The sequence below is a fragment of the Anopheles merus genome, chromosome 3R (genome assembly GCF_017562075.2).
Source record: "Anopheles merus strain MAF chromosome 3R, AmerM5.1, whole genome shotgun sequence".
NCBI classification, from domain to species: domain Eukaryota; kingdom Metazoa; phylum Arthropoda; class Insecta; order Diptera; family Culicidae; genus Anopheles; species Anopheles merus.
This window is the reverse complement of record NC_054084.1, coordinates 48,638,284-48,664,710: the sequence shown is the minus strand read 5'-3', so window position 1 is coordinate 48,664,710 and position 26,427 is coordinate 48,638,284. Positions and strand designations below refer to the sequence as shown.

At 45.7% G+C, this 26,427-nt stretch overlaps 3 protein-coding genes across 4 annotated transcripts; 1 reads left to right on the top strand and 2 right to left on the bottom strand.

Annotated features, from left to right (window-relative positions):
• Window positions 1–413: 413 nt before the first annotated feature.
• Window positions 414–23,033, bottom strand: LOC121596685. 2 transcript variants are annotated; one of them, XM_041921837.1, is made up of 4 exons: window positions 22,954–23,033; window positions 1,775–1,886; window positions 1,294–1,694; window positions 414–1,211 (listed from the first exon to the last, which is right to left on the bottom strand). In XM_041921837.1, exons 1-4 carry the CDS (start codon window positions 22,999–23,001, stop codon window positions 1,053–1,055), a joined length of 720 nt encoding a protein of 239 aa, XP_041777771.1. In that variant the 5' UTR covers window positions 23,002–23,033; the 3' UTR covers window positions 414–1,052. The 2 variants fall into 2 exon arrangements, with proteins under 2 accessions (XP_041777771.1, XP_041777772.1); XM_041921838.1 differs by lacking the exon at window positions 22,954–23,033 and adding an exon at window positions 11,057–11,207.
• On the top strand, window positions 20,843–22,748 carry LOC121596684 (putative gustatory receptor 28b). Its single transcript, XM_041921836.1, has 3 exons — window positions 20,843–22,345; window positions 22,418–22,527; window positions 22,593–22,748. Exons 1-3 carry the CDS (start codon window positions 21,128–21,130, stop codon window positions 22,618–22,620), a joined length of 1,356 nt encoding a protein of 451 aa, XP_041777770.1. The 5' UTR covers window positions 20,843–21,127; the 3' UTR covers window positions 22,621–22,748.
• A 25-nt stretch (window positions 23,034–23,058) lies between the features above and the next one.
• LOC121596683 (U2 small nuclear ribonucleoprotein auxiliary factor 35 kDa subunit-related protein 1) lies at window positions 23,059–25,069 on the bottom strand. Its single transcript, XM_041921835.1, has 6 exons — window positions 25,022–25,069; window positions 24,358–24,934; window positions 24,058–24,296; window positions 23,889–23,992; window positions 23,571–23,727; window positions 23,059–23,497 (listed from the first exon to the last, which is right to left on the bottom strand). Exons 1-6 carry the CDS (start codon window positions 25,048–25,050, stop codon window positions 23,059–23,061), a joined length of 1,545 nt encoding a protein of 514 aa, XP_041777769.1. The 5' UTR covers window positions 25,051–25,069.
• Window positions 25,070–26,427: the final 1,358 nt, after the last annotated feature.

Below are 26,427 nucleotides of genomic sequence, written 5' to 3'. Positions count from 1 at the left end.
CAAAGTGTTGAGAACATCATTTCAGAACATCCGAAACAATCCGAATCTCCAAAGGAGGAACGCATGTCGCATAGACTCCCGAGGTAGCGAGGAGCACTATCCGAAAGGTTTGGAAAGGTCCCCTGTGTAGCCATAGAAGCCGGAACCTTCGCCCGGCGAAGCCCTCGGCCGTAACACCTGCCAACAGAACAACGGTAAGGATTGCAGGTTTGTATTTGGCACCTCCATACAGTGCGATACGTTTGTCTTGGTCGGTTGTCGCATACGACAGATTAGCATTACACAACACAGCACAACGACGCATTATTTAACAGTATTTCCGTACTTTTTATTCTCATTCAAGTGAAAACAAAAACTTACAAATTTAAAAACAACGATTCATCCAATTCTTTTCGTGTTGTTTGACATTTTCCATGATTTCAAAATATTCAATGTATGCCGATCTTAACCATCTGACCTTGTCTGATTCAATTTTTGTCCTCTCTTTCCGTCCTTTTCTTCTTTTCTTTATCTCGAGGCGTGTCTTGGCGATACTGATGATGGTCCAAAAACTGGTTGAAGACTTTCTTATAGTACAATAAATAGAAATTAAACAGAGTTACAATACAAAACAGATCTACATAAAAACACGCACGAAGCCCATACAACGCCTGGCCCGATCCAACAAACTGCCTTGACCGGCTCTGAAACTGCTGCGGTGGTGCGTTGTGCTGCTTTAGTATCATTTTAGTCGCATTACTTAGTTACTCAGGGAAGGTGGCGTTTGCTGGCTTGTACGTTACAGATCGAAACGAAACCAATCAACTGATCATTCCCGATCGACGGTGGAATAGTAATGCTGAAGCTTCATCTCTCTTTCCCTTTCTCTTGAGCGATTCATACACACAAAAAATGCAGTAACGTGTCTCGCTACTGCACTAACGAATGATGTTTTCTGTTCCGGTGCGCAAGGGATCACTGCCTCTTCTCATGTGTGTGTGTGTGTGTGTGTGTGTCGACGTGTCATCATCACACTCACACTAGTCCAAATTTCACTGTGACACACTCCATCCTTACAGACGGATGCCCGGGTTGCGGGAGCGAACAAAGTTCAGCAGCTCGTCCGAATCTTCGCACACGAACGGCTTTAGATGGTGACAGGCAACGTCGTGCCACTTCAGCCCATCGTTGTAGAAGTTGTTCAGGATCGACAGGCACGATTCATCGTTACCCTGTGTGAAGGCAGAAGAAGGTGGATAGTGAATGGAATGGTTCTCCAGAACGAAATACACTGTACCGAATCTGAGCTCTTACCTGAGCCGCCTCACGGTTGTCCGGTTGCTGTTGGCCGTATCCGCCGGTGTAGCTCCAGTCGCCAGTGTTGCGCTGCGTGGTCGGTCCAATCTTGACGCCCGAGCCGGACCAGAACCAGCCGTTCTCGTTCGGGGGCTGCAGATCCGGACGATCGCATCCGGCAAAGTTACACTTGCGCCCAGACGTCCAGATGTACCGGACATTGCCACGGGCGATGCGCTGCTTGATGAACTCGTTCTCCTGGGGCGTCTCCATCGAGACGGCATCCATGCAGTGTCGTCGGCAGATGTTACGGGCATCGAGCCAGTCAACCTCCAGGCTGCGGGTCGGTGCGTGTTCCCAGCTGAAGAAGTACGAATGGGCTACTCCGCGGGCATCACGGTACGTCGCATGTCGTACACCTGGCGAAACGAAAAACAGTGCACCAGAGAGTCAGCCAATTGTAGACGAAGAGAGTGGCTTCAACCCGCTCGTTACTTACGGTTGGCGCAGCTTCGGGGATCTGGCAGGGCTAGACGCCGCTGGGCCAGCACGACAGTTGCACCGATGGCCAACAGTGTCAGTGTCCGCAGTACAGACATGGTGGTAGTTTGCTGCAATGGAGACAGCGTACAGAGAAGACAGAAAGAAAGTTTCACTACCAGCTCATGCAAATCCAACCTCTCGACTCGGTGCCAGCTCGGGCGACAATAACACCAACCAGCGCGCGTTTTTCTGCGCACTCGTTTGCCCGAAACCTATCAATTCCCAGACCTCGATCGAGTGGATCGTTCGACGACGAACGAAGGCCATTAGCAGTATTGTTCGGGCGATCGCGGGCTACCCCATCAGCCGCTGGACCAAACCCATTTCCTTCCATGTGAAACGTGAAACTCGGACAAACCCCACCCCAATAAGAGGCGAATGAGCTAGACCTCAAAGTCTCTATAAAAATAAGTAAACCAACCAACCCCACCCCAATGCTCCCGGGAGTGCTACCACTCTTCCCCAGCAAAGCTGACCATGATTTCATCACACACACCCATGCCGCGTCGTTACAATGTTTGATTGTTGTTTGTGATTGTTATTATTTTTCCCGATGAAATTGATTGCAAAACGGAACGAGCCGGCCGAATGATCGTTTATGATCGAGCACCGGAATTGTAAGCCAGCACCGACCATTGCGGTGCTTGGCAAGCTAATGGGTGGTTTCATGTTAACAATACCCCTTGGCCGAAAATGTAATGGCGACCTGGTAAATATTTTACCTTTTTCCGTGCTGTTGTTCTGTTCACGGAAAAGTACGACGCACGAGCTTAAACTAGATCGAAGATCGAAGCAAACAATAACACGCTTCTCACAGCTTCGCCAAGAAGTTCGGCCTGGTTCCGGCAATCGCTGTAGGAATCACGTTCACCACCTCCACGCGCCACGGAAGGGAAGATGCCGTAATTTAGGCAAATAGCTCACTGTCATTGCATCAATAATGACTAATTGCAAACCTAACGAACTCGTTACCGGTGAGCCGCACCGAGCTGCGCAATGGAACAACAAAACACACACACCATTTGCTCACCGGAATTATTCACCCTCCCATCCCTTCAACCCATTGCCCGTCTTCTTCGCACCCGCAATTTGAAGGTTCCGCCGTGTCACCGAAGCAGCCAATTGCCGTGGATCCAATCTTAATCTGCGAATCAAGCCGCGCAATCAAGTCTTCCGAAAAGTGGCATCCAAGGCTGGTGCCTCCTTGTAGTGACGGTTTGGAGAGTTTTTGTTGTTGTTGGCTTGTTCTCCCCCGATACCCTCGTACACAAGTGTGAGCACGGCTCGCGTGACCAATCAGCACCATTAAATCGATCCATCCATCGGTTTCGTCCGCATATCCGATCAATCGGCTTGAGGGGATGCGCTCAAGGATGAAAAGGATCTGTCTGATGATGGGCACGCTGCAGCCGTTTTCTCGCGAGCGCGCACAGCAAAAATGCTCGTTTCGAGAAGATTCGCTCCGTTTGCGCAAATGGTCGCTCATGCGCTTAGATGCCAACAGCGCATCAAGCGCTAGCTGTTTGCGCTTGCATGTTTTAACGGTTTCTTCAATCTTTGCTGCAAACTGGTGGCAACGAGTTTTCTACACTTCAGCACTTCCCCCTTCAGCACAAACGCGACTGGCTCCTAGAAAATGTCCAGCATGACCTCTCGTAAACGACGGATGGCTCTTATCCAGCGACACTCTACAACGTTGGCTCGATAATGACGGTTGCGCAAAAAATAGGCTGCAAAACTACAACGAAGCCTCGAAGTTAGAAGACTCGAAGGCCGGTGACGCAATCGTGATGGATGAAGATGGGGATGGTTTGCACCAGCAGCTGGGGCACCCAGATCAGCAGACGGCACCCCATCCGTCGCTGGCTGGAGATGCATCGTGACCGACACACTCTTCACGCGTGATGCAATTGCATATCCAGGCTCGCTTTGGACCCTTCCTACTGCGTATCCGCGTATGGGACAAGAATGGGTGTATGTAAAACGGTGACAACCAGCCGCATCACAACCAACCAGCGTGCCAGCTGAAACATCGAAACTTTCTCCGCGGGTGTGCTTGCGTATGGTTTCGGTAAAGATATTACCCGCATGACACTTGCGCAAAGCGCGCAAGGAATGAGGCCGTGTAGTTGAGGTCGAGAGAAAAAAAAAACACTCACACACTTTGCAAGGGTGTTGTCGTGCACGTCCCATACTGAAGAAGAAAAGGGCATAAAGTACAGGGGTAAGTAGTACAAATGCCTGTCTGCGTATGTGCTCCTACTTGCAGAAGGTGTCATGTCGTACACGGTGAGCAATGCGGTGGTGGCCTTTTTTCCCAAAATTACGATGTCCACATGGTTACGCCAGTGAGGATTGCGCATCGGTGTGCACGAAGCTTGAATAAGAATGAGCTTTAAGGCCCCGGAGGGCAGCGCTTTCCCGTTTGCTTCGCTCATAAACTCATATGGGGTCCGATTGGGACGGCCACTACAGCCCGAGGATGATCGCGGAGATGATCTTAAAGGGGGAAGGTGAGGAAAAAAGGGACAGTGACAATAGCCATAGAACGCTTTTGTCACAGCAACACCGATGACGCCTTTCTAAAAGGGACGCGGAGCAGCATTCCGGCTCAACCGACGACAATTGCCCTTCTGGAGTACTTTCGTTTGCTATATCGACCCTCCTTCCTCCACCCGAAATGGCACTGTAAAAGTAAAAGTCATCGGTCCCCACAATACGCGCTCCCACCAAAGACAGGTTTCCCGGCTTTCCCACTGCGCCAAACAACAGCAACCGCACAGGATGCACCAAATCTTGCGCGGAATGCGTTTGATCGTAAATGGGAGGTGCATTGCACTGCAATGGAACCGCTTTTACCCGGCGCTCACACATAAACATTGCTCGCGTTGGCCACTTTTAAGTCGCGCCGCGCATTTTGCACTTGCTTTGGCGCGCGCGCGCCCGCTCGCTAAAAAAACAAGAACCGGTCCCCATTCCACCCAACCACCCATGTTAATGCTCTCGAGCATTGCCACTAGCCTCACCATTCGGTTGGCAATTGTTTGACTGCCGGTTTGCGCTGCATCCGGTGTCAGACCCGGTGAAGTTGTGCGGAGTGTGTAGAAAGCCGGTTGGCTAACGGTCTTCGTTGGATTCCCCGACCGGCTGAGCGCGACGCTAGACACGGTGCTGCGGTGCAAAGGGAGGTTCGTTGACACCGCTCACTCCAAGCGAACCGGTGTCTGGGAGGGTGGGTGAACGGCGCACAAGTCCTTGTGCCAAGAACCTAACGGCACACCACTAGGGGAGGGGACTAGTTGAGGCTGCGGTTGGGTGCAATGGGATGGGCTGGGAACCGGCAGAACCGGACCGGCGCGGTGCGGTGGGTTGGGAATCGTGAATGAATCGTTTCCAAAGAATCCAACGAATCAGACGATTTGGATCTTTCCTGCGGGCGAACCAAGCAGTGATGATGAATGGGTTGCGCCAAGAAACCCGGCGCGGAACTACGGCTAACACGCCGGGACGCCTCGGGGCTTGGAGGCTTGGGAGACACTAGCTATTGTGTGTACTCACTTAACGGCTAATTAGCCCCGTGGCCAATTGTGCTTCTCTCCCCCGTCCCCGTGGCTGCTGTTTGCTATTCAGATCGGCAGATTTGCGTCTACGAAACACGCTGACCGTCGCTATCGCGCGCGCTCGCGCCGTAGATCGACTTGCATTACAAAATTGCATGTGCAACTACCATCGCCAAACAGTGTAATGACTGTGACTCGCTGACCCTTCCCCTCGCGGTGGGATGGGAATTTCATTGCTACCTGAACACCCCGCCGCACCCACCGCCGCGCCGTTCGCATCGTGGGAATGGTTTGAGTTATGTATTTATTTATTTTATTCACCCACCCTTTTTCCACACAATCCAGCAGTGCGTCTTCGCAACCCGGATCCCCGGGAGTGGCAATAGTGGGCAATAGTTGGTCGGCGGTGAGGAAACGGTAGCCGTAATTTCATACTTCTCGCGGTTTGTAGCACCATTTTGTTGTTGGGTTCTGCACGCAATCGAGAAGGTGACGACCAGACCGCCCATCAAGCCGAACCGAATCATCGCACACCCTGGACGAAGTGACACACTGCCATACTTGTGTCAACGATGATAAAAAGGGCTTGGTCAATTATGTACCCGTGCGCGCGTGTGTGTGAGGTATAAAAAGGTATAGAAAAAAAGAAACCTCCGTTATCGAACGGCAACAACAACCTTCGTATGGTAATAGCTTATAGACGACCTATGCTATGCTTTCATCAAGTGTGTCGACTCGCTTTTGCTTAGGATTTTCTCAATGATCCGAGGGAAGGAATTAGTTGGTTAAAAAAAGTTGAACATTTTTGTTAGGAAATTGCATCATCAACAACAAATCCGTCCGTTGTCAATCGTTCGAAAACCGCCGAAAGCGTCACCATCAACTTTCTATCGTTACCCAATGGTAAATCAATGGAAAGCAATTGTTCCACTAGCGGAACCCCACTGTTCCCGATGATGTGATTCAAGCGATTTGCGGACCAAAGCTTAGGCAAACCCACCTGTGCCCGCCCGCGGCATGCTTTCTCGCGCCCAAGGTATTCAAAAGCGACCGTGTTTCAATTAACTATGTTTGTCCATGGCTTTGGGAATTTTGACCACGATCACCGGTAAGAAAAGAAAACAAGGCAAAACATCCCGATCTCGAGTAATCTATCACGTGTGGTCATGGTTTTTGGACGTGTGTCTCGACCATGTGTGCGCCTCGAGGGCGGGTACGTGCATGCGTCGAACGGTTGGGATGGCCATTAGGTTTCTCCATCCTCCATCCAGGACGCTCTCGTGCCGGTATGGATTGAAGGATGTCCGCCCGTACATTTTGGGGGACATTGATGGGGATCCAAAGCAGCAGCAGCACATAATGGCAAAGGAACCCGTTCCGGTTCCATCTCCGGTACGCGCAAAGTTTCACTTTTGGAAAGGAACGGCTCGCACACACATTACATTCGAAAGGGGCGCCGTACTTGGGGGTTCCACCCGCAAATCTAGCGGGGACCCCCAACCCCAGTTGAAATTGGATTGGCCGCGAAGGTACAGACCGTCCAGTCTTGCAAAGCAAAAGCAAGCCGCAGCAATAATGGCGTGTACACACAGAATCTGCTTTGTGACGGCGCTGTGGCTGGTTAGTGGCGAGGAAAACGGGTTTTGTCACTTTCTTTCTGCGCCAGTTTACCATCGGCGTGACGGAACATGGTCCTCACCATGTCAGCCCTCCGTTCCCGTGATTTTCTTACCCACCGGCGACAGCCACCATGGGGGAACAGTTTTTCCTTTCTCGTGCGTCTCCCGTTCGCTTGGGACGAAAATTGGATGAACCGGCAACGGCGTACGGCGATATACGGAGATAGCTCCACTGATAGCCGTTCATCCCGCGTCCCACCCATGCCATGGTTGTTGACGAGGTGATAGTAATAGGATGCTGATATGGGTTTTGGTTGCCAATGGCCATGTACAGCGTTGAAACAGTGAAAGAGAGAGGAAGAGATAAACCTGACACGGAAAACCGATTCCTTACGCGCAACCAGGGAAGGAGGTAAACGCGGCTTTCGTCGCTTTCGTCGCTTGATGCCGTTGCAAATCTTTTGTATCGCACAAGGTACCCGTGCGGCATTTTGGCCGCGAGCGACATCCTGACCGAAAGGAATGCGAAACTAGCTGTGTGGTTGCGTTGGCCGGCTTGATAGTGGTGGAATGATTAAAAAAGGCATAAACTACAACAATCCGCGTTGCGTATTTTCGTGTTTTGAGTGCCGCACGCACGCACGCAAACCCACCCAGATGGGCCGGCGGCAGGTTCCGGTTAATGTAGGTTCGTCTCACCTGTCCCTGATCTTGGCAACCCTTTTTCCAGTGTGTGTGTGTGTGTGTGTGTGTGTGTGTGTGTGTGTGTGTGTGTGTGTGTGTGTGTGTGTGTGTGTGTGTGTGTGTGTGTGTGTGTGTGTGTGTGGTGTGTGTGTGTGTGTGTGTGTGTGTGTGTGTGGTGTGTGTGTGTGTGTGTGTGTGTGTGTGTGTGTGTGTGTGTGTGTGTGTGTGTGTGTGTGTGTGTGTGTGTGTGTGTGTGTGTGTGTGTGTGTGTGTGTGTGTGTGTGTGTGTGTGTGTGTGTGTGTGTGTGTGTGTGTGTGTGTGTGAGTAGTTATGTGTGCACAATGTTTCGCAGCAAAGACCAGAAAGTGTTTTCACTCCAAACCGACGCGGTCGATCGTGCTTGTTGTTGGGTGTGATCCTCGGTACGGAGCTGAGTCGCGGAAGGGTGGTAAGGGTAGATCGCTTTCATTTTCAAACCCGAATCGGGCGAATCGCTGCCAAGTGCACTGGTTGAAGGGAGTACCAACGATTGATTGGCGGTTTTTGTTTTTGTTTTTGTTTTGTATGTTGCCTTCGCTCTCGCGTCTCCTGGTTGGGACGTGAGCATGGGTAAGAAAGTGTTTATCGATCGTTTGCCTTTATTGGCCCTTGTACACTTGGGGATGGCAATGTTTTGTAATAGGCAACATGATCGTTTTGAGTCAATGAGAGTGGTATCCGTAACCTCTTGTACCTAATTTTCTATCTATCTTCATAAACTTTAACGATCAGCGATCGGTTAGCAGCCACATTGGCTATCCTTTCTAATCGATGCGCGCCTCATTGCAATAAAAAAACTATTCGATGGAGTACCATTCGCAGTAACTGGTATCGGTAACCAGTCTCAGCCCCATTGCACGTGCGGTTGCAAAATGCCATGCAAAGTGTGTGAGTGTGTGCTACCGAAATTGACCTTTGCCAGCATACGTAAAGTAGCGGGGCCTTGCAGTTGCAAGGCTGTGCAAGTACGGTTTCCAAATTGCTCGCAGGGCGAAAGTCGTGAAATGTTACCGCAGAATGGTGCTTATCTAATGGCTGTGAAAGTGCTCATAATACCAAATTGATGGCCACTCTGCACCCTTTCGCTCTCACTCACCACGAACACGACGACGTGTCACGAAAGGCATGACATTAATGTCAGCGGTACCATTCCACAGGGAGCTTCCTTGTGCAGCTTCTGCTACACCTCGGACTGATATGTAGCACCCCTTAATCGAGCCGCACCGAGTACACCCCCGATCAAATTGAATCGAAAAGGAAAGTGTAAAGCTGTGTTCCGGCCGTTTTCGACAGGAAGTCGTGTTGGCTGGCTGCCGTTCCCTGTCACAGCACCGGCGACACGGACGGCAAGCCCATTCGCATAATAATCGTACCGAAATGATTGGAACGTGAATTTGTAGCCGAAATTAGCAACATCATGGCGGTAGCGTGCGATTCGGTACAAATCAAAGCGCTCGCACTATCATTTTGCGTTTTTGTTTCGTTTACGCCGCTACCGACGATAAATGGTACGGCATTGTGTGTGTGTGTGTGTGTGTACATGATTGGCAGAAGAAGCGCATGTAAAATTTAGCATGCAAAAGCTTTCTATTTCTTGCTGCTGGCTTGCAGATGCGATTGACGGGTGTTAGTTAATTAGGTGCTAATGCGTGTCGTCGGCTGGAAGAGAGGAAGCTCAAATTGCATCATCGTGCCGATGATAAAGCTATCGCACGTTGTTAAACGATTCGGAATTTTATTTGCTTTCAATATATACACATAAAGAGATGGTTGTTGCGTGCAACATAAAAACCAAATTGGAATTTACAGTAAGAGGGCGAAATCGTTTAATTATGTTAAAGGTCCAATCTATTAACTCAAATAATATTGCAGCAGTGGCGATGATATATTTTTAGTGAATTTGATCATTTGTTTTGTAATTGAAGTTATGATTTCAAAATATATTCCATTAAATAATATCAAACCAATAATCATTTATGATCATGGTAGCCACTTTAGCTCTGATGTGTGTTTTAATGCTTTCTTTTTTTTTTAATTTGCAGCAGTTTCATAGAATTCAGCTTGCCGTAGCTCAAAGTATAAACTCTGATTGACAGTGTTATATTGCTACCAGCTTCTTAGTCTTTCGCAGAAATTAATTTTTGACCTGAAATGGTTTGTGTGCGCCGTGAAAAGATTCCCGTGAAAGAACTTTCATCAATTAAATCGATCATGTTAATCAGTCTTCGAAAGTTTTTTATTCATGTGTTTCTTATACAAATTTCTAATCACATGACGAAAAGCAAAACATTCACGTCAGAACTTTCATCAATTAAATCAATCATGTTAATCAACCTCCAACAGTTTCTTTTTCGTGTAAACTGATCTGCTGGCACTTTTTTTCTATTAAACTAAAGATACCAAATGTAGCGTTAACAATAGTTCATCTCTTTTCCAAAAACGAAATCTATAACGTGTACTTTAACCAGTAACAATTGATTACAATTTATAAAAATAGAACCACGCGAACGCCAACACGGATAAGAACCAAAAATGGTATCTTGATACAGTAACCGAAACGTTTTATAAACTGAAATTAAAGACGTTTTACAACCTCAACGATATTCATACTCTTTGGTATAGTGCACCACGTGGAGTCGCACTAAAACTACTGCCAATCGTTTCCTCTCTTTTGGCGTGTTAAGCGTGTTGAAGTCTTTACAACTGCCCGTGCGAACGATCGCTACCATTACGAATCAATATCACTGACCACTGACTTTCTTTTAGACCTCGAAAACGCTCGAATGAAAGTGTGGGCTTGCTCCAGATATTGTTCTAGTGTCACGCGGAAAATTCGCCGTACTGCCGCCGTGTACGGAATGCCCCCTAGTACAACTAATGTGTGTACGGAGCGAAGACGGAAAGGAGAAAATATACTGTTCAAGCTTAAGCCAAATGAACCAGCCGGAAGAATCGAACATCAGCTTAACCGTACAAAGCAAACCACCCCAACAACGGCAACACGATCAACATCAGCAGCAACTTCTTCATCACAACGGCAAGTCGGTTATAACGGTTTTTCTTCGGTCGATTTCACCGTTGGCACCCGCCACACTGAGCGACAAATGTGGTGAGCCGTGTGTGGCAAACCCCAAACAACCTCACTGCACTGTGCACTTGTGCGAGATCGCACCCTACGCGGGTCGTGGAAGAGTCCTGAAGGAGTACGATGGCACGAATTGCAAAAGTATGTGTACCGCACACAGCCCACAACACGGTAGTAGTCGCGGTAGTATTTGAGTGAACATGCTTAAAACGGGATCCAACCATATCGGATTAAACAATTGCCCACTTACGTGTTGCTAGACTCTGCTTTGGCACTTTGAGCACACACTACCGAAATCACAATACAATATGTGGATCTGCGCTTGAGCGAGGAACCTATCCGCTTTTATGCTGGCACGTCGGCAAGCTTAGCATAAAACTGAACGCAAAACGGAGTCGCGACTTCGGTTTATAGCTGATCGCGGGAAGGCTACACCACTCTAGATCAGACTGCCGCGTTTCTCTTGCACGGGGCGCGCTCTCTTTTCTCCAGAGAAGATCGTTGTACTTGGACGCTCATTTCTTGGTTGCAGTCTCGCGCTCAGTGCCTCTGTGATTCTCTTTGGCACGGAACCACTCATTGCTGGAATGTTCGACCCGGAGCAGTTTGGCGGGAATTTACGGTGCTTCAGAACTAACTCGTTGCAACAGTTATTGAAAGTTTACAAAAATCTTTTGTAAAAAATAAGCATTCCCAATTTGTTAAACGGATCAATCGTGTCAACCATTAATAGAGTTATTCGCAACAACAAAATACATATTTTGCAAACTTCCAACAGGAATGTTCAGATGGAATATTCGTACAGTCCAAGTACGAAGGTTTTCCATCCTACACTCTCTATCGCGCTCTTCCAAAACATTACTCTCTCGGTGATCTTCTCTGAAGCGAGCGTGATTTTGGTGGGGGTGCTGCACAAATGATCAACACAACGGAACTGACATGCGGACATGCGAATACTTGCCAATCGTATGTCTAGGTACAGTTGGGGATGTTTTTTTTATTATTACTGTGTCCAAAGGCCACTTCACTGCGCCAAGAAAGCTCGTCTGGGGACCGGTCGCTGGTATCTTCAGAGAGCTTCATAACTGGCAAAGGCCACGATAGCCTGACGAATCGATGTGAACGCTACTGTGGTAAATAAATTCAATCAAAATATCTATTAAATCTTCTGTACCTGCATGACCTTACCACGACAGTGTCTGTAATCCATCAATGGTGGATTCTCTTCCAGTGCCCTCTGTCTCATCTCACTGACTGGTGGTTGTTGTTTCTTTTATTCTTCTTCTTTTGAATAGCATCAGCCAGCTATGCGGAAAGCGAAAGTGCACATTTTTGCACGCGATCAGCGTCCCAAACAACCAAAACGCCAGCACCGACAAAGAATGATGCGCCTTGTTCCAGATGATCGGACACGCTGATAGCTCCAGACGCACTCTTTGTCATCACTTAGGTGATGCAAAAGTTAGTGTCTGCCTATTTCCCCAATTCCACACCAAACTATATAGTGCGCTCATGCATATTCATGCAACCTGGACACAGTGCAAAAAAGCTGCTTGCACAGTGAAGAAAAAACCAAATTCGCTTTGCCGTTTTTCGATGAACTCATTCGTTGTAGGTGTTTTGTGTGGTGTATGGCGCTACGTCTCTGTTCACTGACATGAAGCTTGACTTTTGCGGTCAGCTCGGCTAGGCAAACATTCCACCGGCAAGCCCCGCATAGGTGCTAAAATGTGCATCATGTATGGCAGAAGATTAGGTAACAACGTTTTTTTTTCTGCTCAATAAATTAATCACATGAAGATGAACAGAGCCATGCGGTGAATCTTTCCATGGAGTTTTATTGTATAACTGTGGAGATCAAACCAACGGGATGAAATGGAAAAATATACGCTTTGATGAAATGGAAAAATATACGAAAAATATAAAATATGCTATGCGATTATGCAAAACGGTTTTCAATGCATTTTTGTAACATAAACGATGTTTTGTTTATCGACATATTTTTGAGAAAAGTAAAAAGTAAATGAACTAGGGATTGTTACACTGCAAAACATCTTTCTACACCATTGAAGTGGTCCAAAATGTGAACTCGCTCCATCGGTCCCTACACTCCCCAACCACATGAATTAACATGGTTCAGCCACCAATTGTCAAAAGCTATATAAAAACTAACTAGAATAGCAAAATGACAAAAAAATAACAATTATTTTAACTGTTACAATATAAAAATTTTAAAAATTATATTTTTTAATTATAAAAAAATAATAATAAAAATAATAATAAAAAATAATAAAATAATAATAATAATAATAATAATAATAATATAATAATAATAATAATAATAATAATAATAATAATAATAATAATAATAATATAATATAATAATAATAATAATAATAATAATATAATAATAATAATAATAATAATAATAATAATAATAATAATAATAATAATAATAATAATAATGCTAGAAACTTTAAAGCATTCCATAGACTTACACGTATTAAAATTCCGACCACGGATCCTAATCCTCTTTGACATTCAGATTGCATGCAGTTTACCCGGGTCATATTAAGAGCAATCAAAACAAGATGAGTTATTGTAATAAATATTATGAAATCTATGGCTTGATCGCTGGGCACCCGGATCACCTGCAATACTTTGTTCGTACTGCTCCAAAAGTGCCACCTGTTTAGCCGCATAACTCTGTTTAGCTGTTATGTACATCAATAACAGTCGTTATTGTTCGCCCCTGTTCCGTAAACCACTTCCTAACGGCGTGTGTCCGGAATGGAGTTTTCATGATTCGTTTTGGATTCGCATGGGCTGCTAACGATATCCGCTCAAAATCGGTTTCCTTCCACTCTCGCCTCGCATACAAACTGCGTGCGTTTAGCCAAAGCTTCTATTGATATCTTGATATTACCTTTTATTCAAATTATGCTTTTCGTGTGGTTTGCCATTTGTTAATGGCCTTTCCTTTTACGATTACAAATAAACTGTAGCCACAATTTAATAAAACTATTCATTGTATCTAATCGTTAACAATTTAGCGAAAGTGAATAGCAGCTGATTACCATCCCAGTTCACCGGAGAAAAAAAACCTATATAAATGTACCACAAAGTGTGTCAATTCCCCACTGGCCAAACGGCCAAAGGGTATTATGAAACTATTAGTTTAACGGACGTCAATATCCCGCGCTCTCATCAAACCCACTATTTGCGCTACGTAAGTTTTTGCATTCGAAAGATGGAAAGGGGCAAATTGACAATCGGCACATCCTACTGAAATATTTATCGCAATGCTTTCGGTAGACAAGACCAGCTTCCCCAATGGTGCATGCTCGTTGGCCGCCATTCCCAGGAACAACTCCCAAAGCGATCGTACGCACAAAACATCGCAAGATGAAACCCACGGTGTAATAGAAAGAAAAAACACCTTTCGTTACGTTCAAATCCGGCTAAACGGCCGTTTTTGGGAATTTTGGCGATCATTGTGTTTGGTGAGCCCCCAATCTCATTCCAGCCAGAGGAACAAAACGGTGCCACCTAAGCACAACATTGTTCCAGAGCGTCAAATTTGACATCACCTTACACGACCAAGCTTAAGCCCTGTTACAGCTTCTTCCCATAAAACATCGCGTAAAAAAAGAGACAATGCGCTTTTCGCCTCCGTGTTTTGCTCGGCCACGATTGCATAAAGCTCATTTAATAATTGCTCGTTGTCGCAAGCTTGCATTCCGCACCGTTTCATCTGGACCACAAGATAAACAAGGGATTCTCCTCGCTGGATACGATGAGAGTGGAAACCCATTTGTGACCACGGAACGCGTCACGGGCCTGTTCAAGTGCGTTGAATAATGTTCAGTGAACATCATCATTCCAACGCATCACCATCATCCCCCACAATTGGCGGACACTTCTTCAGTGGCGTGGAATTTGGCCCCCTTCTGCTTGTAGGGCCTCGTAGGACTCGTCACGGGAACGTGTCTCGCATAGACTACGCACTTAAAAAAACCCCATCCTATCACTATGATGCAACACACCTTTGCCGGTGTGACCCTTGATGGAGCTAATCTCACGTCCCATGAGGTCACCAGAATTATTCGTTGATATTATCCGTGGCTGTGCAAAGAGAGTGCGGTTGTTTCCATCCACTTTTTTTCGGGGAGAGGAAAGCCTCCGCCTTCCCTTGAGTCGAGGTCTACGATCGTACAGGCTGGCTGGCTCCGTGATCAGTGGCATCGGTCGTTCGATAAGTCAACCCAGCGGGAGCACAAGCACGACGAACATGGTGTGCGCGAGTGCTTTGAAGGGGAAATTACGTCATCGCCATCACCGCCATATGATGACGATGGCACTTCTAACGTGGCCGCGCTGTCATACTATTGGGAAAATGGCATCAACTGTCTTCCGCATCGGATAAACCCCATCCATCTAGGGATCGGGGAGCCGTCGCTCCGCACATCGCAAGGCAGCTGCTTTGTTGTTACTATTTTCGTACGCTTTCCACACCGTCAGACCCACCACTTTCTTTTTCTTATAGCCGATGGCCTTTGTCACCTACGGCCTACGGCGGATGGATGGCGGGAATTTCGCCGGTCGCGACCCAAATCGCGTAGGTCTTTTTCCGCCCATTTCGGGTTCGGCGGTCGACGGTGGAAGGTGCAATGAGAAGGAGCGCATGGTAGGCGTTGTAGGACAGCCCTGGCATCACATTGGCCATCATCATCGGTGTGGTCGCACTCTCTTACGCCGAAATTCGATGGCCATGTCGTTGCGTAACCACTTTCGTTTATATAGCCACCGGCACAATTGACAGCCGGTACCCCCGGGATGGTAAAGGCGTGTGCTTCCGATCTGGGGTCAAACCCGGTTTGGGATGGGAGCGTGTGAACCAAGCACTGTTGCGTCTGTAGTGCGTCCATGCACGGACGCATTGAGTTTCCTTCGCATTAATATGTGGGTCAGTGCTACATGGCTCGTCTGTTCTGAGGAGTGAGCTAATCTAGTTCCACACAGTTCGGGACGCAGCAATGAAACTGAACAAAAAGGTTTCCGCATGGTCGTAAGTGAAGGGAACGACGCTCGCCGGGATGACACTTGCCAGCTAATCATGAGTCCATTTGAATAGCACAAAACATTGCGTTGATTGCACCAAAATATGCCAGGTCTTGCAAGTGTAGCGCAATCGATGCAGGGAACGATGAAGGAGGAATCATAATTATGGCACTTCATTACTACGCTACAGCCACCACAACCTCCTTCGGTTGGTGGGTGGGATACTGCCACGATTGCGATACATTGAGCAATTGCAGCAGTTGCATGCGCCAGGGTAGAGGGAGGACGCATCGTAGAACCGCATAACGCTTTCCGCTGTACCAACATAGTATACCACCACCTGGCATGCAGTCATTTATCATCACACTGACGTACACACACACGGGCGCGCGCTCCAAACATACGAAGATCGCGGACTAGCGAAAGATCTTGCGCGGTGCTAGCAGCAGATGATGATGAGACCTCCGAGAGCTGACGGAAAACAACTTTCCATTTTGTCTTAGCGCATCTTTTATTCTGTAGGCCGCCGGCGTTGGAGCACTTTAAAATTCGTTAGGCTTTGCGATTAAGGCGATTGGACAGGAGTTTGCCTAGCATTGGTTGGTTGTTCTGAGTTCGCAGATTACTACAGTCGCTGCAGTTGAGCTGAGCATCGTACAAACCGTAGTTCAATTCAATCAGTTTCAATCAGAATATGTGGCTAGAAGGGCTATTAGCTCAGATTTAATTTGGTTGTCTATGTGCCGTTTGTCTTCATTGGCAACCAATAAATCAAATCGTGTTATACTGTTTGATTGAACACGAACGAATTTTGTGTTCAAGCTGATATTACACAACAATTTTGAAATTATTTAGTTTTTTAATTGTTTTTTATCTATTTACTTTTTTTAAAATTATTTAGTTTTTCAATTCTTTTTTTCATATATTTATTTCATATATCAAATTTTTACTTGATGTATGTTATATTTCTCAGGGCCGGTCTCATGGTACAGTCGTCAACTCGTACGACTTAACAACATGCCCGTCGTCATGGGTTCAAGCCCCAAATAGACCGTGCCGCCATACGTAGGACTGACTATCCTGCTATGGGGGGAAATCAATAAGTCACTGAAAGCCAACCCCACAAGTGGGTTGGCAGGCCTTGACCGGCATCGGTTGTTGAGCCAAAGAAGAAGAAGATGTTATATTTCTACTTTGGATTTTTTTTCTGAAAATTCATTATAAGTTGGTAAGTTCCCTGATAGTATGATCTGATAAATTCTTCGTTTTTCACGTGAAGAATATCGGATATGGTGACAGATTACAATTAGCAATAATTATTCATCGTCATAGTGATTGATTAAGGCTTAAAATTAAACAAAAATATGCCTGTACCTTTGTAAATCTGTAACCAATTTATATGCTTCATTCATTATACTGTACTAGCATATTGAAACCCCTGTTATCGAAGCTTAACGCCAAGATAGTTATTCAACAACTAATACTCAACTCACTTCCTTTGAGTGAAGAAACCACATTCTAGGATGCGTTTGGCGCGTGATTGCGTGGCTTTGCATACTTTGCGCATTTAATAATCGAGTGATTTGTTTTTCCTTTCACCCCCGCACTACGCAGCACTTTCCAATCGATCGATTGAAACTCGCCTCGTATGTCTGCCTCATGGAAAACTGGAAATAAGCACGGATCTGATGCTCCAGTATTGTGCGCCCCTTTGCTACGCCTCGCGTACGTAGCGTCTTGATAGCTATGCTACGTACGTAACATTAATGGCTACCCTGCAGCTACCACAATCCCAAGTAGCGCCTCTGCGGACGATGGTCCGATGCTCCGGTTTGTAATTGTGCAGATTAGCGTTACGACACGCTTGCACTTTACTAGCCCATTCCGTCACTAAATAGCGTCACCTACATTAATTCATTGCCCGCGAAATGGGTTAGGGGCTGGGAAGTTTATTGCATAAAGTGGTACTACCTACTTTCGGTTTTGACTATTCACTTGCAATTGTTTTGTCTGCTAAACGATTCTTTTGTTGCTGTTCCTGTCAAGGGCGTTCAGCGAGAATCGATCAAAACTGTCTCAATTAATCGGGGAATGAAATCACCTCCATAGTGAATACTCGAGGCTGGGTTGTGGGCTCTTGTATTCTTTAGCAGATCGTTTGAGAAATACTGAAAGCACTTGAAATAAAAATAATTTTGCGATATGGAACAAACTGTTAGACATGTCTGTCTGAATTGTATGCTCTTCTATGCACTAGTATACCGTTGAGTAGTACATACGGGAGTACTTCTTGACGCCCAATCGTCAGAAGCCTGTGTTGCCATTCTCCCACGACCCCACAACCCTAATATGGGACATATCTATCTTCGTACGAATAACAAACAGTGGGCCTGCAGGTGCACTATTCACGTTGCGCTTGTAAAGGTGGTGCAGTGTGGATACGATTTTCCTTTCGATACGGTTTGCAAGCCAAACAATAAACACAACCCCCCTTCTTCCACCGTCCCTGTGGATGTAGATAATATTTCATGCAACATGATTTTCGGTGTGCAAGACAATTGTTTGCTCAAGGGTGTAAAATGCAATTATTTTTATTTGCTTGTTCACGCGGCTAAAAAGCCAGGTCGTTGACTAGCGAAACGTTGATCAGCGCGGTGCGATATGCAGCATTTATTCAGTGTCTTCTCCGCTAAATAATGCGAACCTTCTAGTACCTTTTCGAGAAACAACCAAGCGCTGTATGGGTGTGTGGGATTTTGTCAAGACATTACCGGCGGATAATAGGCAGAGGATCAATTTGCTACCTTCGTTCCTTCGAATGGTGCGTGGATACCTTGAGCGATAAAACGTAAAGCTATGTTCAAACAAACAGCAGTAACGCATCGCAAACCAACCAACATCAAACCGTCCAAAACGTCCACCCCATACGTGGGTAGGCTCTTACCCCGCTCAAATGCATCAAACCAGTCAGGATCAGCGAGCATGAAAATGAAAGTCATTCTCAACATCTCGTCCCACGTGCCTGGCTAAACCAACCTCTGATCAAGTGCACCTCTCTAAAAGCGCATTGAAACTGAGTGAAGTTCAAGTTGAAATGATCCCGTTGCGCACGGAAAGCCATGCTCGCCAGACCGCAGACTGCAAGATGTACATCGATATAACCGGTTCCGGTTACGTGCTAGCTTCTTCAAATGTGCGCAAACAGAATTAGCAGCCCCCGATGTGGCAACCCGCAGTGACCGGTCGGAGCCCAACCGACGGAAATATAGCTTTTTCCAATGTCGGGTGGATTTTGCCTAATCACGTGATGATTCAAACCTGATACAGCTGCTCAGCTTCAGAAGAGGTTGCCTTCGCGAAACAGCGGATGTACTTTAACAATCCCTCTTAGGATCGCACACCTGATGATCTATACACTCAGGATTGAAGGATTGGCAGAAGATTCTCGGCTATACTTTCCCTTCCGGATTGGATCCGGTCTGCGTCGGTCGTCCCAAAATGCTCCCCACAAAAGGAAGGCGCGATGGAAACGATAAGAACATCACACGAAACAGCCCGATCTAATGAGTGCGTTGCTGTTGCTAAGCATCAGCTTAGATTGGGGTTTTGTTTTTACTTCCAGTACCGCGCTAATGGGACGTCAAAATAAGATGCTACTGATGGTTCAAGGACATTTTCGGCGTGACTGAAGTGGTTCACGGTCGGCCGCTCGCTCTGAATCTCGAATCGTTCACCAAACACCGTGCTCCCTGTACCGGTGTGCGCTCGCTCTCCCTTGAATGGATGAGCCAGCCTGCCGACACACCAACCGATCGTCGCCAGCCTATAACGCAGCAGCACGTCGCACGATCGTCGGGTGATCGGTGAGCGGGCGCTGACTCTGGATCCTTCCTTCCATCAATGACAAACGGGGCAGCAGGCGGGCTGCTGCTAGCCATCTGGTGCCGACGATGATGAGATGACCTGCGGCAGACGAGCGCCAGTTCCTTCCAGTTTCGATCCGTCCAATTGCTTGAATCGTAAATAATCCGTCCATTCATTATGACAAGGTCTCTCGGTAACGTTCAGCGGAGTTTGTTCAATGTTTGCACATACACTTTGCCTCCCCCGTGGGTCGAGAGTTTGCTGGCTGGTGAACGCTAGAATTTGGTAAAGTTTTGGGCATACACTTTTGCTTTTATCATCTTGCCATTCACTCGCTTCCATTTGTCCTTCCGGGATGGCCGTGATACGATGCGAGAATGCACAATGACCAGCTGTAATGTTATCGAGCTGTTTTATCCGCGCTATAAAGCTTTTTTTTAACGCCGAGCACACTTTTTGGCAATTAATACTTTCAAACAAAAGTCCTTTTCTGTTGAACAATATAACCTGACTGCATAACAAAACTGCCAAACATTTTTATATTAAATTTTGTAATCAAATTTTCTAATTGAAAGCAATTTGTAGCCTCAAGTCAGAAAGAAATTTTCAAGATATCCTGTCTATTGCATGTCGCTAAGCGTTAGAACCAGGTGATGTTATCGCCTGGATGGTCTTTTTCGCACTGCTGTCTCCTAACCGGCTAGCCATCGATAGATTCGAATAAAGATAGCGTTTCATAGATGTCGATGTTTATCCGACCGCCATGTTGTGTTGTTTGCTTGTCAGGCAATAAAGCAAAATTCAAACACAACTTTATGTGCATCAACCACAGCGACACACCTATGCCTTTATGGTCCTGTCAGCGAATGTCCTTTCGAAGCGATAGGATCGACCGCCGCAGTTTATTACAAGCGTTTCCACAAATGACTAACGGGTGACGTTACACCCGGTGGAATACGCATTAGGGATAGCCTCACCCATGTCAGTTGAGGCAAAAACGTGACGGAAATATGAAATGTGTCTGTGTACTGTTGGAAAAAGGAAACAGAAAGTAATCCCATGTTAGTCGGTGACTAAATTGGCCACATGGGTTGAGTTGTTGTCAGTGGTATCAGTGTTCTATTTGCTTTGGAGCAAACACATATACACACAAATATACGGCGAAGCGATATTTAACGATGCAAATGATATTCTTGTTGAGGCTGTTCTTCACTTTGGACACTTTGCTCATCACGACAGTTTCCACGACACGCTGGGAAACGTTCATACATGCTGGGGAAGCTATCGAAGAGGGCCATTAAACTAAACGAGCTCAAACTAGAGTCTCGTGCGATGGAATCAGCAGTTTAGTTTAGCATCCGATCCCAGCCGAGCTACACCTTGACCTCCAGCCGGAATGCGGAAGTGTTTGCGAACTTTTCTCAACCCAAAGGACTTTTATGCCGCCCAACGGCCCGTGCTGCGTGTTTCATTTCTGGTCGGCATGACGCCGTTTACTGTTGTGAAGGGACCGACCGAGTTGATGATGCTGCGCTGCACTCCCTTCGGTTACATCAACTCGAGCGTCCACGTGATCCTGTTCTGTAGCTGCTACGTGAACGCACTGCTGCAAGGAGACACGATAACGCGGTTCTTCTTCCGCACCGACATCAGCACGTTGGGAGATGTGCTACAGTTCACCATCGGTATTACGGCACTCTTCATGACGTTCTTCTGCAGCATCTTCCAGCGGAACAAGTTGATCAAATGCTTCCACGCACTGGCCAGCATCGATCGACGCTTCAAGGAGATAGGCATGGAGACGAACTACAAGAGTACGCTGCACTACAACCTGTTGGTAATGCTAACTAAGGCGATTATCAGCACGCTCTATCTAGTCGTGTGCCTGGCTGTGTTTATTTCCTCCGATACCTACCCGAGCGTGACCACCTGGATGGCGTTCCTGTTGCCCTACTTCATGATGTCGATGGTGATCGTTTTGTTTCTGTGCTTCGTCAACCAAACCAAGCACCGTTTTCACCTGCTGAACAAGGTACTGAAGCATCTCAAGCAAGCGGCATTAGAGAAAAGAATCTCGCCCCAACGGCGACCCAGCTACTGGCACGCGATCAAGATCCAACGGCCCCTGGGCATCGCATCCGTTTACTCCAACAACGACAAATCGATGCCGGATGTGGTGTCAACGGTAGCCGAAATCCAGGATGCATTGTGCGAAGCGTGCAGCTACGCCGAGGACTACTTCACGATCCAAATGCTGACCATTGTGACGATCGTGTTTCTTATTATCGTGTTCAACTCTTACTACGTGCTGGACGCACTGCTCGGATCCACCTCCCTTGACTCACCATTCTCCAAGGGACAGTTTGCGATGTTTTTCCTCTGCCAGGCCATGGTGTATGGCTTTGGAGTTTTCAACATTGTCTACGGCAGTAGCTCGCTGGTGCAAGAGAACGACAACATCGGATCGAATGTGCACAAGCTGCTTAATGCGGCTGCCGGGGCGGACAGTGAGCTGGCGGGGAAATTGATGCACCTTTCCCTACAGATGCTCCATCGGAAAGTGCGATTTTCCGCATGCGGGCTGTTTAGCTTGGATTTTTCGCTCATTTTTACGGTACGTTTGTGCCTACGCCGACCAACTGTGGTCCGAACAATGTTCTGAAAAACAATGTTCTTTTACTTATAGCTGGTGGGTGCAGCAACTACATATTTGGTAATTTTGATCCAGTACGAGCTGAGCATGGACGAGAGTAAGCACGAAACCATTGCAAGAGCTTTCCTTGGCAACGAAACTTGGTAATACGAAATGCACTTTCGGAAGTCGAAACTCTCATTCGTCTGCATACATTCGCCATTTACAGCACACACTACAAAGCGAGAGATCAATAAAAGCGAATTTCTTCAACATACGCCATGGATGCAAGACCCTGTTTGTGCTAATTTACTGACGGATTATTGCGATGCAAATGACTGCGTTTAAAAAAGATTGCATATATTTACATTTTAATTCTAAAGCGGCATCAGCAGCATTTTAGTGACATCGTGACATCAAGTTTTTCATACCGATGTGGATGTGTAAAACAAGCATTCGTAAACACACTGTTTCATATGAACGATAATTTATGCTATTGTTCTACTCGTAAAGGTATATTTTTTACATTAAATTGTTATATAATACAAAGATTATGTTATATGCTAAAAAATGTATTAATTTTTACTTACTTTTGTTATATTTTGTGTTGTTATAGGTTGAAAACTGTTCTTCTTCATGTGACATCACAGCACGGATGGGTTCCCAAGCAAACTGTTAAAAAAGATTCGAAAAGTCTAATCTCGTTTCGTTTTATTTTTTTTCCCTTCACGACTTCGCAAAGGACTGTGATCAACCGATCGACGTTGTCTTTTTCGAACACTTCTTTTATCCCTTACATCGTCAGATCGTTTTTTGGAAGCATAATCATTGCGATGCTCATGTTTCCGAGTCTGACTTCGGCTTCGACTGCCACTTCGACTTCGATGGCTAACTGGTGAACCACTTTCACTACCACTTCGGTATCTTCTGTTCCGGCCAGAGCTACGGCTTGGGCGTCTCCGGCTTTCACCAGAAGTATGTGCTTCGTTCCGTTCATTGCCATGCTTTTTTGGTGTTTCCCGTTCTCCGTGATCAGATGTTTTGGGTTCTAACTCTGGAGATTCGGACCATCGCCATTGAGCAGCATTTCTGGACGTTTGACTGCCACTATGCGATGTTATTTCATCCCATGATCTGAAGATTGAAAAAGATAATCGGAAAATTTTACCATCATGCGTTCATTCTGACGAACTACATTAAATCTTACTTCTGCAGTAGCGGCGTAGCAAGATGCAAAAGCTCATCCCTTCGCACTGATCTGCTTTCCAGGAAATGGTTATACACGTAACGATGGTCTGGATTCTTCAAAATATGCAGAAAGTTACAGCCCGCACCTTTCTGGCATCGGTTCAGCTCGTTGAGTCCTGCAATTTCGATCCGACAGGTAGTTTTACGTTACAACATGAAATCAATCTTATTCCTATGTAAGGTTCGTATGTTAAGGACAAACGAGCATCAATCGTTAAAAGGCGCTATTTTTCAAGAGCAAAATTTTAAAAGGATACACTCAATTATCATCATTTACCGCAAACCGCCGTTGGCCACGTGAGTGGGGTCCTAAATTCAACGTGAAGTTGTTTTTTAGCGTAGAATCTTCCATTCATTCGCAAGTATGCCGCTGCTGCATTCCTGTTTAATAGAGGTTGAATTGGTGTTAAGACCCTTTTTTGGACATGCATTGCCTTTCTTTTTACCTCATCGATTCATACTCTATGTATACACTCCCTCTTAAGTGAGCAACAGAATTCCGGCACACAAAAATGTGCCTAACTGTTCCGAACATTTCAAACTCTTGGATGATGTCTCGGAAAAACTCATTGTAGCTATTTTTCAAATCATCCTCATCGAACTCGAGGCGCGCATCGTGGCCATATTCCGCGTGGACGGTTTGTTCCAGTGCTGGATGGCTGAAGAAATTCGGTATCAAGATCACCTATAAAAACATCAAACGTCGATGATTGTCGATGAATGCAAATATCTTGTTATCAACTTACCTGACTTACACCCGGCGTGGGATGATTCCCGCTACATCGATAACCATGTCGACACGCACCGGTCTTTAGGAAAAATTTACAATCATCTGCGTCGGCACGCGTATGCTGTATGCTTTGTAGCTCACTCAGGTAATCATCAGCCCCAGTTGCTGCAAACTCTTGCAATTTTATAAACCGCTCGTGCAGCATTCGACGTGCAAGTTCTTGCTGCTGAAAACGTTCTTCTTTGGCTTGCTTGAGTTTGGTTTCACCATCCTCATATTCTCTTCGTATCTTTTCCCTTTTTTCTCGCGCCTCGCGTTCTTTGGCTTCCTCTTCTTGGCGTACCTTTTCAAACTTTAGCTGTGCCTTGCGTTCCTCCTCTAGCCAAACGGCATGTCGTAATGCACGTTCAAGCTCTTCCCGCTCTGCTGCAATCTGTTCTTGGCGTCCTTTTTCAGCAAGATACAACTGATACTCGGGACAGGACAATTTTTGTTTTTCCTTTTCAGCATTTTGCCGATCACGTTCCTGTGCCGTCTTCTGGCGAACGGCTTTGCGTCGTCTTTTCTTGAACAGCTTCCTCCATTCCGGGTGCCTGAAGTAATATGTTTGTAACAGTTGGTTTTATTTATTATGTTAACAACTTTTGCTCAATGGTAGACACTGTTTGCCGAATACTTACTTTAATTTTTTTACCGGAGCTGTATTCATGCTGGCACAAAAAGGCAATATTTACATTGTTCTTGTTGCTATTATTGATTTTGACAGTCCTCAACTGTCACGATGACAGTGACAACAAACAACTTATCGATCTGGTATAATTCAAAACACAAACGTTGTTGGCAGTTAAGCTGGCAGACGAAGGCGCGGGACCGTGAGTGGTTTCGGACACTCCTGAGGCAGACCGCAAAGCGGCTGTAGCGCCGGATAAGTAAGTAAGTATACAGGCGGTCCCCGAGATACACGGTACCTCTTATACGCGGATTCGTAGATACGCGGTTTTCTAAATTTGACAGTTCTTTAAGCAAATTGTACTGATTTGACACATCAATTGTAAATTGCCAAATAATTTCCCTTTTGATCGAATGTTAAAAACTATTTCAAAAGGTTTAAAACTGTTATATTCAGTCAGAATTATATCAAATAATTCATAAAGTAACTAAAATCACCCCCTACTTGCAAAATTACACGAAAATTAGTGATATTTTAGCTGGAAATCACGAGATTCGACTTACGCGGAAATTCGAGATACGCGGTATTTTGCGGCCGTTTTCGGTCCCCATTAACCGTGTATCTCGGGGACCGCCTGTAATTCAAAACATCATAAACTGAAATTCTGCATTGGCAGTCATTTTTATTTAGCCGAACAGAATCCGTAATAACACGTCTTTATATTTTGTCTACAATTGATGTGCCCCTTCACATATTCAATGATATATTTTAAATATTTTTGTTCCTCAAAAACAGATTTCCTGAAATTTTATGCGACCAGGCTAAATAGGCTTGATAAGCTTATTATGGGATGATAAATCAAACTGCTTTGCTTGAACCGATGTGATCAATATGGCGCGAATGTTAAAGAAAATGTTAAACAAATTGTCAACTTTGTCAAAACTACAAAAAAAAAGCTTTTCTCGTGGCCACACCAAAAATCTACACATTGATAAATCTTGAACGACAAAAAGCTCAAACCTCTGAATATTGATCGATATTTAGTTAATAAAGTATTAACTAGAAATATAAATCAATTAGAAACAAAAAATATGGCAATACAGTCAGAATTCAATAATTGACCACTTTTTAGTTGGCATGCTTTTTAGTTGAACGCTCTATAGTTGGCCGACAGTTCAACTAAAAAGCATACGTTTGTATACAAAAATTTTGAAAAAAAAAATTTATCTGTCCACTTTTTGTCCTCTTTTCTCAACTTTATTTCCTGGCTGCTCCAGGTTACTAATTTTTTACAAAAGCTCAAATAATTTCCAAAGCTTACATTTTTCATAGTTTTGTCCCTTCTGTGGCCTCGAATCAAATTATTTTTTAAATTTTCGATTTTTCTGTGGCAGTACTGTTCATCAATGAGTGGAA

Bases quoted from the DNA above. Each gene is read 5' to 3' on its own strand.
- LOC121596685 (XM_041921837.1), bottom strand. From the start codon at position 23,001: ATGAAGAAGAACAGTTTTCAACCTATAACAACACAAAATATAACAAAA. The intron at 1,695-1,774 runs GTAAGTAACGAG...TCGTTTCGCCAG, and splicing joins TCCCCGAAGCTGCGCCAACC to GTGTACGACATGCGACGTAC. The intron at 1,212-1,293 runs GTAAGAGCTCAG...GCCTTCACACAG, and splicing joins ACAACCGTGAGGCGGCTCAG to GGTAACGATGAATCGTGCCT.
- LOC121596683 (XM_041921835.1), bottom strand. From the start codon at position 25,050: ATGAATACAGCTCCGGTAAAAAAATTAAA. The intron at 24,297-24,357 runs GTAAGTTGATAA...ATGTTTTTATAG, and splicing joins CCACGCCGGGTGTAAGTCAG to GTGATCTTGATACCGAATTT. The intron at 23,993-24,057 runs GTAAAAAGAAAG...TCTATTAAACAG, and splicing joins ATAGAGTATGAATCGATGAG to GAATGCAGCAGCGGCATACT.
- LOC121596684 (XM_041921836.1), top strand. From the start codon at position 21,128: ATGCGGAAGTGTTTGCGAACTTTTCTCAACCCAAAGGACTTTTATGCC. The intron at 22,346-22,417 runs GTACGTTTGTGC...TTTTACTTATAG, and splicing joins ATTTTTCGCTCATTTTTACG to CTGGTGGGTGCAGCAACTAC. The intron at 22,528-22,592 runs GTAATACGAAAT...CGCCATTTACAG, and splicing joins TTCCTTGGCAACGAAACTTG to CACACACTACAAAGCGAGAG.